The 11,005-nt window shown below is 46.8% G+C and overlaps 1 protein-coding gene across 1 annotated transcript in view; it reads right to left on the bottom strand.

Moving 5' to 3' along the window:
- Positions 1-4,771: 4,771 nt before the first annotated feature.
- Positions 4,772-11,005, bottom strand: part of LOC144484440 (T cell receptor alpha chain MC.7.G5-like) — a 28,586-nt gene continuing 22,352 nt past the window's right edge. Inside the window, exons 6-9 of the mRNA XM_078202972.1 lie at positions 10,212-10,523; positions 7,221-7,283; positions 6,666-6,776; positions 4,772-6,089 (exon numbers count right to left, since the gene is read on the bottom strand). Coding sequence (XP_078059098.1) covers positions 6,667-6,776; positions 7,221-7,283; positions 10,212-10,523 — 485 coding nt within the window. The 3' untranslated portion in view covers positions 4,772-6,089; position 6,666. The remainder of the gene's footprint in view (positions 6,090-6,665; positions 6,777-7,220; positions 7,284-10,211; positions 10,524-11,005) is intronic.

Below are 11,005 nucleotides of genomic sequence, written 5' to 3'. Positions count from 1 at the left end.
GGGGAGGGAATGGCGAGTAATATTATCGCTAGAGTATCAATCCAAAAACTCAGCTAATGTTCTGGGGTCCCATGTTTGAAACACAATCCAATAAAAATATCTGAAATTTCGAATCTACTGATGACAGTGAAATCATTGCCAATTGTCAGAAAAAAACATTTGGGTCACTATGTCCTTTGGGGAAGGAAATCTGCCGTGCTTACCTGGTTTGGCCAACACGTGAGTCCAGAGCCACATCAATGTGGTTGACTGTCAACTGCCCTCCAACGGCAACTGGAGATGGGCAATAAACGCCCATGTTCCATGAATGAATAAAAAAATACTGTGTGTCAGGAGTCACATGAAGCCAGTCGGTGTAAAGACCGCAGATTTTCTTTCTTAAGGCGGGGAAGCAAGTGATTTCGCTCGACTGGATTGAGGAGTTGGGACGGGGTGATACGAGGAAAGATCAGACAGAGTCCATTGGAGTACAGAAGATTGAGTGATGATTTTTTGAAACATATATGATCCTTTGGGCGGGTGGGTGGCGGGGGGTGGGGGGGGGAGGTGGGGGGGAGGGTCGGAGGGGTGATGGGGACAGCGGTGTGAGGGTGGAAGTTGACAGAATGTTTAACCTTTGCGGGACAGATAGGAAAGAGGGCGAAGAAGAGAGGAATTGTTTCTTCTCTCACATGCCTGTGTGCTTTTGGAACTGTCTTATGCAGAAATCTCCTGCAGCTTCAGTCGCTGGGAAAGTCTCTGAAAATATTCATGCTTGTCGACAATTGGCAACATCTGGCCTCTCACTCCTCCCCCCGCACTGCCTAACTGCCACCTCGCTGCTGGAGTTTCCAGTCCCGGGTGATTAAACCACACGTTCTGGTCTTTGAGTAAACTGAGAGGCTCAGCGACCTCTTGACTGAAACCGCACACTCGGCCCACATCCTGCTGCCGTTGGTCGCCTTGTCAACCAGACCCTGGTTCCCCCAGACCCTGGTTCCCCCAATCAACAGTAAACGCATGTATCATTATATCTCAACAGTTTCTATCAAAATAAGCAAGCCAAAGTCGATTAACCCCCCTACTGCCAACAAGCAAAAGAAAATCAACACCTGAGAGGAAATTCAGAGCATGAACATCAAGACTGAGAAGTTTAATTTGTGCCATTCCTGTTAGAGAGCTGGATCATTCCTCTTAAAATATCAAGTACAGGTTGAGAAGTCACACTAAAGTTTTATGGGTTTGTTGCTAGGGGGAGCGGTCTCTGGGCAAGTCATCCAGAGTCCTCGGCACAGTGGTTAGCTCTGCAGTGCCAGAGACACGGGTTCGATTCCAGCCTTGGGTGGCTGCCTGTGTTGAGTTTGCACGTTCTCGCGTGTCTGCGTGGGTTTCACCCGGTGCTCTGGTCTCCCTCAGTCCAAGGATGTGCAGATTGGGTAGATTGGCCATGGCAAAATGCACCTTTGTGTCCCACAGATGTGCAGGTTAGGTGGATTGACCGTGGGCAGAGAGGAGGGTCTGGGTTGATTTCTCTTTCGGAGAATCAGTGCAGACTCGATGGGCCGAACGGCCTCTTTCTGCAGTGTATGGTTTTTACGATTCTATTATTATATTCCATGGTGAACACGGGCCCAAAACCCATCATGATCAATTGTTCCTCCCTCCCCCTTCAGGGGTGTTGTAACGGCATGACGATTAATCCAGAGAGCCAGGGCTAAAGCTTTGGACACACATGAGGATTGAATTCCTGCCATGGCAGTTAGAGAAATCTGAATTCAATAAAAGCAACCTGGAATTCAACAAGCGAACCATGAGTCAATTGTTGTTAAAACCCATCTGGTTCACTACATGAGACTTCAAGTACAACACCATGGTCAATGCAACCCACCCGGTTCAATGGTGATTCGGGATGAGAAATACATTCTGGCCCTGCCGGAAATGCACGTACCGCTGGGTGAAGCAACAAATATATTGTGTGTGGAAGTCACTGGCCTGGCTAACATTTATAGCCCAATCCAAATGGCCCTATTTACTGCTGCAGCCGATGTAGCTAAACCAGGCACAGGAGCAGCGTTTCTCTTTGGGTATTGGGAACATTTTGGGATTCTTTTCGCTTTCCCAGCCTGTGGGGGTTAACTCTTCAATTCGTCATTCCTATCAGGAATTACCTTAACTCCTATTGTTTTTCGTTGTTATATTTTTCGGCGGGTTGGGGAGGGGGGGTGGGGCGGGGGGTAGGGTGGGAGTGGGGGGGGGGGGGGGGCGGCAGAATAACGGTAAGACCACCAAAATAAAAGCGTGTCTGAATTGAGGACTGTGACAAGTGGTGTTCCTCAGGGATCAGTGCTGGGACCTTTGCTGTTTGTAATATATATAAATGATTTGGAGGAAAATGTAACTGGATTGATTAGTAAGTTTGCAGACGAAACAAAGGTTGGTAGATTTGCGGATTGGTAGATTTGCGGATAGCGATGAGGACCATCAGAGGATGCAGCAGGATATAGATCGGTTAGAAACTTGGGTGGAGAGATGGCAGATGGAGCTCAATCCGGACAAATGTGAGGTAATGCATTTTGGAAGGTCTAATGCAGATAGGAAATATACAGTAAATGGCAGAACCCTTAAGAGTATTGATAGCACAGGGATCTGGTGTACAGGTCATTGAAAGTGGCAACGCAGGTGGAAAAGGTAGTCAAGAAGGCATACGGCATGTTTGCCTTCATCGGCCGGGGCATTGAATTTAAAAATTGGCAAGTCAAAAATTGGCAAGTCCCTCATGGTAGGTTGGTGCAAAAGGTTGGATCTCATGAGATAAAGGGGGAGGTGGCTAGATGGGTGGAGAACTGGCTTGGTCACAGGAGACAGAGGGTGGTAGTGGAAGGGTCTTTTTCCGGCTGGATGCCTGTGACTAGTGGTGTTCCGCAGAGCTCTGTATTGGGACCTCTGATGTTCGTGATTTATATAAACGATCTGGAAGAAGGTGTAACTGGGGTGATCAGTAAGTTTGCGGACGACACAAAAATGGCTGGACTTGCAGATAGTGAGGAACATTGTCAGAGGCTACAGAAGGATATAGATAGGCTGGAAATTTGGGCAAAGAAATGGCAGATGGAGTTCAATCCAGATAAATGCGAAGTGATGCATTTTGGTAGAACTAACGTAGGGGGGAGCTATACGGTAAATGGCAGAACCATAAAGGGTGTAGATACGCAGAGGGACCTGGGTGTGCAAGTCCACAGGTCCTTGAAGGTGACGTCACAGGTGGAGAAGATAGTGAAGAAGGCATATGACATGCTTGCCTTTATAGGACGGGGCATAGAGTATAAAAGTTGGGGTCTGATGTTGCAGTTGTATAGAACGTTGGTTGGGCCACATTTGGAATACTGCACCCAGTTCTGGTCGCCACACTACCAGAAGGACGTGGAGGCTTTACAGAGAGTGCAGAGGAGGTTTACCAGGATGTTGCCTGGTATGGAAGGGCTTAGTTATGAGGAGAGATTGGGTAAACTGGGGTTGTTCTCACTGGAAAGATGGAGGATGAGGGGTGACCTAATAGAGGTGCATAAAATTATGAAAGGCATAGATAGAGTGAATGGTGGGAAGCTTTTTCCCAGGTCGGTGGTGACGTTCACGAGGGGTCATAGGTTCAAGGTGAGGGGGGAGGGGGGGAGGTTTAATACGGATATCAGAAGGACGTATTTTACACAGAGGGTGGTGCGGGCCTGGAATGCGCTGCCGGGCAAGGTGGTGGAGGCAGACACACTGGGAACGTTTAAGACTTATCTAGATAGCCACATGAACGGAGTGGGAATGGAGGGATACAAAAGAATGGTCTAGTTTGGACCAGGGAGCGGCGCGGGCTTGGAGGGCCGAAGGGCTTGTTCCTGTGCTGTATTGTTCTTTGTTCTTTGTTGTTCTTTGTTCATGTTGCAGCTTTATAGAACGTTAGTTAGGCCGCACTTGGAATATAGTGTTCAATTCTGGTCGCTACACTACCAGAAAGATGTGGAGGCTTTGGAGAGGGTACAGAAAAGATTTACCGGGATGTTGCTTGGTATGGAGTGCATTAACTATGAGGAGAGGTTGGAGAAACTTGGGTTGTTCTCACTGGAATGACGGAGGTTGAGGGGTGACCTGATAAAAATGTACAAGATTAGTAGGGGCATTGGCAGAGTGGGTAGTCAGAAGCTTTTTTCCAGAGTGGAAGAGTCAATTACTAGGGGGCATAGGTTTAAGGTGCAATGGGCACGTTTCAAAAGAGATGTACGAGGCAAGTTTTTTACACAGAAGGCGGTGGGTGCCTGGAACCCGCTGCTGGGAAGGTAATGGAAGCAGATACAATTGTTAGTTTTAAAGGGCGTCTGGACAAATACATGAATAGGATGGAAATAGAGGGATATGGTTCCTGGAAGGATAGGGGGTTTTAGTTCAGTCGGGCAGCATGATCGGTGCAGGCTTTTTGGGGAGGCGGGGGCGGGCGGGGGGGAGGAGGTGGGGCAAAGGCCCTGTTTCTGTGCTGTAATTTTTTTTGTTCCTTGTTCTTTGTATTGGACTGGCCGTCGAGCGAATGAACCTCAGCCCTGAGACCAGGGGCTTTAAACCTGTGGACTTTCAATTGTTGGAGTTCAAAAAATAAATTGGCTCCAATTGGCAGGATCCGCCATGAGGAGCCGGTATCCTCATGATGGGCTGAGTGGCCTCCATTTGTGCTGCGCGACTACAAGAGCTCTCTGTCAACCAAACCAAATGCATGTCTTCCCATTGCGTTAACAAAGAGACAGAAGACACCCTTCATTAAAGACTGCAAATTTATTCAATATTATAAGCGATGCATATGACAAAATAACAAGGTGACAGATATGCACAAAGGTGTGGTTAACGAACCAGAAGAGCATAAGACGGAGGAGCAGAAGTAGACCATTCGGCCCACCGGAGCTGCTTCGCCTTTCAATGAAATCATGGCTAGTTTGATATTATCCTCAACTCCACTTTACCACCTTAGCCCCATAACTCTCGCTTCCCCTGACTAACCGGATGATCTTAAATGTGTATGAACGCCCCATTTGTGAAATAACCTGAGAGCAATAACCTGATATTAGGCTAAGCCAGTGGCGAGATGTTCAAAAACTCTTGCTCATCTTACTTGTGAAATGCCGTGTAATGATAAAGCTCTGCACAGTGGCAAGTGGTGGCTCGATTATCTCTAAGGGTCCAGATGTACAGGCTGGGGTTTGGTGCCTCCGGGGCACTGGGAGGAAAATCTGGAGTCCAAGATTAAGTACAGGAGAAAGAATATTACCTTGGCAACAATCTAAAAGCAGGTGGCATCCCACTAACCGCCTGATATTCGCTCTGATCGACTTCCTTTGATTCAGAGGAGTAACTCCAGGCTGCCAAACTCACCATTCCCTCCACTAGCTCTTGAAATACTAAGAAAGAAACACAGAGATTGATTAAAACTGAGCGGATCAGGTAGGGGTCATTTCAAAACCAGCTTACCTGTTCGCCATCCAAATCTAACTACTGAGTTATCGAGTTTGATGAAAATCCAGTCAGATCCTTGCTGATTTAATGTATCTTACGCTCTTAAATTGCATGCATTAAAATGCAATGTTTAAAATAACTACCAGAGTAAAACAACCAAAAGGAACATGTGAGGTGCCATTACCTAGATTGCCCTGTAAAGGGGCTGCCATTGTCACTATGGGCTGAGTGGCTGCTTTCTCTGGAATAGGATTCTACTATTCTCAGCAAAGAATATAAAAATCGAAGTTCTATATGTCCTAAAATTGAAAATGCTGTTTTCAAAAATGTCTCCGACACTAATGCAGGCAGAAACCATATAAATGTTAGCTCCACGCTGTTGCTGAATTGCATAATTGAAATGTTTATGTAGCATAAGCAGCAGAATTCATGCAGAACCACGAGTTTCAAATCAAAATAACAGTGGAAAAAAGTTACCGAAATGAGGATCTTTAAAAGTTAAGTCGTCATTTAAAACAAGCGAGATTGAATTGCTTGAAGCGGAACTTCTGATCAGGAAGCCTCTGGATTTTGATGCCCCAGTCAATGAGTTCACACCTGAATCCATTTCATTGTCCAATGCAGTTCTGTTTCGAATGGAAGGAGCAACAGTAAGTCATCAAAGCAACATCAAAGAGTCAGCAAGCAAAGAACACATTGTATCTTTAGGGTCTCCATTAACATTCTCCAATAATATTCTCAGAAGCCACTGCAAGTGCACAAGAACCCTTACAGTGCAGAAGGATGCGATTTGGCTCATAGAGTCTGCACCGACTCTCCGAAAGAGCCACACAGCTCATGACCAAGGGATGGGAGTAAAAAGTTAGGCGAGTCAGTGACACGCATAATTAAACAAAACTCTGGAGAGGTTTAAGAAGTCAAGGCTGCGATTGGGAGCGGGAGTAGGGGGGCGGAGCGGGAGTAGGGGGGCGGGGGCGGGGGCGGGGGAGGGGGGGGGTGGTGCGGTGGCAAGGGAGGGATGAAAAGCGATGAGGATGGGGCACTGGAGTAAGAGTTTGTTTGTCTAAATGCATCCAAGTTAATGCTCACTCCACGGGTTAGTTTCAGCGTCTGCCTTAACAGTGGCCTCGCGAGATCCCGTCAATGGACATTGTTCATCACAGTTTGTCTTTCTTGGCACGCATCCAGGTGACCGACCTTACCTCAAAATAGCCACACCCTGGCCGTCATCATGACATTGAAGACAATGCTCTTGAAAAACAAAAGTCTTAGCCCCATCACCGTCAAAGACAAAAAGTTCACCCTCAGTCGATCTGCCAAAATAAGAGAAACAAATGATAGATCTGGTTTAATGGATATGTGATTTGGTATTGAAAAACAACTGTATACCACTAATGTGATATTTTTTCCATTATCTAACTGCTTGACTTTCGTCCGTCTGTCCATCCCTGTCCGTCCGTCCGTCTGTCCATCTCTGTCAGTCCGTCCGTCCGACCGTCTGCTTGCCTGTCTATCTATCTTCATCTCTCTTTCACTCTGAATTTCTCTCTCTCTCTCCCCGCCTCTCCTCTTCTCTCGCTTTCCCCCTCGATTTATATATCTCTCTCCCTCACTCTGTGTGACAATCTATCTTTCTCCCCATCTCACTATATGTTTATCATTCAATCTCCGGGTCTGTATCCGTGCCTATTTGTCCACTTATCAATCTGTCTATTTGCAAGTATTTTACTTCGATAAATGTTGAAGAAAGCACATACCGTTTTCCGTGTCACTTGATTCTGTCGAGGAATCATTTCGACTTGTAGGGCATTTAGGTTCATCTGGAAGGGCAAAAAAGACATTTGACTTATTAAGTGAGCGAGTGACATGACTGGAACCATGTTTGGTCTCAGGATCACTTTGAATAATGTTGTTGTCATAACCAATAACCACGAAGAAAGTAAGAATCAAACAGCACGATTGGACTTGTTCACTTGATGATTCACAACGGAGCAACATTGGTAGCTCTGCCATTTAGTTCGGCCCAAATCTGAGTTCAAAGAGTGCAGGGTCGATTCCCCATCAGGGATTAAAACCCAGGATCCAGGGCCGATCCATCAGTGCAGTATTTCACTGTCTTCCGAAGAAGTCATGAATCCGAGGCCTGATTTCAGCTCTGCAGTGGATTAAATGATATCAGGGCATTTCTCCAGAGGAGCGGGGTTCTCCAGTGCCCTGGTTAGTATTTAATACTTTCCTAAATTCGGTGCTGCACCAGCAGCTGCGGCTCCTGGACACTGCCCTGAATTATAATAGTTCGCTCTTATTATTTTTATTCACTTACGGAATGTGGACATCGCTGGCAGGTCAGCATTTATTGCCAATCCCTAATTGCCCACTTCAGAAGATGGTTGTGAGTCTCCTGCTTGAACCTCTGCAGTCTGTCGGGTGTAGGTACACACGCAGTGCTGTTAGGGAAGAAGTTCCACTATTTTGACCCAGCCACAGTGAAGGAACTGCCGATACATTTCCAAATCAGAATGCTGAGTGACTTGGAGGGGAACGTCCAGATGATGGTGTTCCCAGGCATCTGCTGCCCTTGTCCTCCGAGATGATAGCGGTCGTGAGTTTGGAAGATTCAGCGGAAGGAGACTTGGAGAGTTACTGCTGTGTATATTGTGGATGGCACACACTGCTGCCACTGTGCATCGGTGGTGGAAGAAGTGGATGTTTGTGAATGGAGTACTTAATGCTAGAGCGGCACAGTGGCTAGTACTGCTGTCCCCACCCCTCCCCACAGCGGCAGGGACCTGGGTTCAATTCCCGGATTGGGTGACTGTGCAGAGTCTGCATGTTTTCCCCGTGTCAGCGGGGTTTGCTCTGGGTGCTGCAATTTCCTCCCACAGTCTGAAAGATGTGCTGGTTAGGTGCATTGGCCATGCAAACTTTTTCATCAATGCACCCGAACAGGCGCCGGAGTGTGGCGACTAGGGGATTTTCAAAGTAACTTCATTGCAGCTTTAATGTAAGCCTACTTGTGACACTAATAAATAAACGTTTAATCAAGCGGAGCTGCTTCGTCCTGGATCTTGTCAAATTTCTAAGTGTTGTTGGAGTTGCACCCATCCAGGCAAGTAGCGAATACATTACCACAATCATGACTATATCTTGTGGATGGTGCAGATGATTTGGGGGTTCAGGAGATACGTTACTCACCATAGGATTCCCAACCTCTGACATGCTCTTGCAGCCACAGCACTTACAAAGAACAATGAACAAAGAACAGTACAGCACAGGAAACAGGCCCTTCGGCCCTCCAAGCCTGTGCCGCTCCATGGTCCAACGAGATCAATCGTTTGTATCCCTCCATTCCCAGGCTGCTCATGTGACTATCCAGGCAAGTCTTAAACGATGTCAGCGTGCCTGCCTCCACCACCTTACTTGGCAGCGCATTCCAGGCCCCCACCACCCTCTGTGTAAAAAACGTCCCTCTGATGTCTGAGTTATACTTCGCCCCTCTCAGCTTGAGCCCGTGACCCCTCGTGATCGTCACCTCCGACCTGGGAAAAAGCTTCCCACTGTTCACTCTATCTATCCCCTTCATAATCTTGTATACCTCTATTAGATCTCCCCTCATTCTCCGTCTTTCCAAGGAGAACAACACCAGTCTACCCAATCTCTCCTCATAGCTAAGACCCTCCATACCAGGCAACATCCTGGTAAACCTTCTCTGCACTCTCTCCAATGCCTCCAGGTCCTTCTGGTAGTGCGGCGACCAGAACTGGACGCAGTATTCCAAATGTGGCCTAACCAGCGTTCTATACAGCTGCATCATCAGACTCCAGCTTTTATACTCTATACCCCGTCCTATAAAGGCAAGCATACCATATGCCTTCTTCTTATATGGATAGTCCAGTCCAGTTTCTGGGCAATGTTAACCCTCAGGATGTTGATGGGGGGATTCAGCTATGATAATGCCAGTAAATGCCAAGAGCTGATTGTTAGCTCCTTTCCTGTTGAAGGTGGTCATTGCCTGGAACATGTGTGGCGCAAATGTTATTTGCAGTTTCTCAGTCAAAGCCGAGGTATTGTCCAGCTGTTGCTGCATTTGTAATGCACTACTTCAAGATCTGAGGTGTCATGAATGGTGCTGAACATTGTTCAGTCATCAGCGAACATCCCAAATTCTGACCTTATAATGGATTGAAGGTGACTGATAAAGCAACTGAAGCTGGTTGGGCCTGAGACACTGAGGAACTCCTGCAGTGAAGTCCCCAGACTAGAATAATTGACCTTCAATCATTAGTCAGCTAATCTTTCAAAAAGACTACATTTTGGGTGACGATGACACCGAGAGTCCTTCGGTAGTTAAGAGGATGGATAATATTTAGTGGACGTTCTTCCTATCATAAAACACTCTCAGAGGAGGCAGTGGCGCAGTGGCATTGTCACTGGGCTAGTACTCCAACGACCCAGGATATTGATCTGGGGATGCGTGTTCGAAATCCACCATGACAGATGCGAAATTTGATTATTTAAAAAAAATGGAATTAGAAGTCTAATGATGACCATGAAATCATTGTCGATTATCGTTAAAACTCATCTGGTTCAGTAATATCCTTTAGAGAGGGAAATCTGCCGTCCTGGCATTGTCTGGCCGGCAAGTGACTCTTAAATGCCCTCTGCTGAAGGGTAGTTTAGGACGGGCAATAAATGCTGGCCAAGCCAACAGCACCCACATCACATGAACGAAAATAAAATAAACTTACCAATTTCAGCTGTGGGCGGGATGTTTACTGAGTAATTTTGATTATCGTGAAATGCCTTGCACGTGATGTTTGGCGATTTCTCGGATTGGGAGAAAGAGAGAAAACCCGAGCTCCTGTAGTACCCACTCTCCAATAGGACACTGGATCTTGTCACATTGGCCTCCTTGCCGGATCCCGTGCAAAGGGAGAGCTTGATTGTTTTGGGGGAGAAGTCCGAGGCCAAGCATACTGCAGCTGTGTCGATGTCGGTTGTTCCCGGTGGCACTGGCGGGTAAAAAATGTTCAATTTTGGGATTTTCGGGTCTTTCGCCTCTGGAAATTTATGAAATAAGAGGAAAGAATCAGAATCCAACAGGATGACCTCCTCCAACCTGCCGCGCCATTCGATTAGACCGCATTTTTTCTGTGTCTTAACCCTATATAAGTTTCTCCATTAATTTACCGAATGCTGAGACTGGATAAGCTAGGGCTTTTTGCCTTCGCAAAGAGAAGGCTGAGGAGTGACGCCTCTCTCTCTCTCTCTCTCTCACATGCACACGTACACATGCACACATACACATGCACACGCACACATGCTCAGGCACATCAGCAGACACGCATACATGCACAGACACATATGCACACAAACACACACACACACACCAAACACACACACAGACACACACATACACATGGGTGAGATCCTAAATGAAGATTTCTCATCAGTATTTACTGTTGAGAAAAGCATGGATGTGAGGGAACTTGGGGAAATAAATATTACAGAGAAGGAGATGCTGGAAGTCTTAAAGCACATC

The sequence above is a fragment of the Mustelus asterias genome, unplaced genomic scaffold (genome assembly GCF_964213995.1).
Source record: "Mustelus asterias unplaced genomic scaffold, sMusAst1.hap1.1 HAP1_SCAFFOLD_107, whole genome shotgun sequence".
Taxonomy (NCBI): domain Eukaryota; kingdom Metazoa; phylum Chordata; class Chondrichthyes; order Carcharhiniformes; family Triakidae; genus Mustelus; species Mustelus asterias.
Note: the sequence above shows the minus strand (reverse complement) of the source record. Positions and strands in the feature narration are given on the sequence as shown.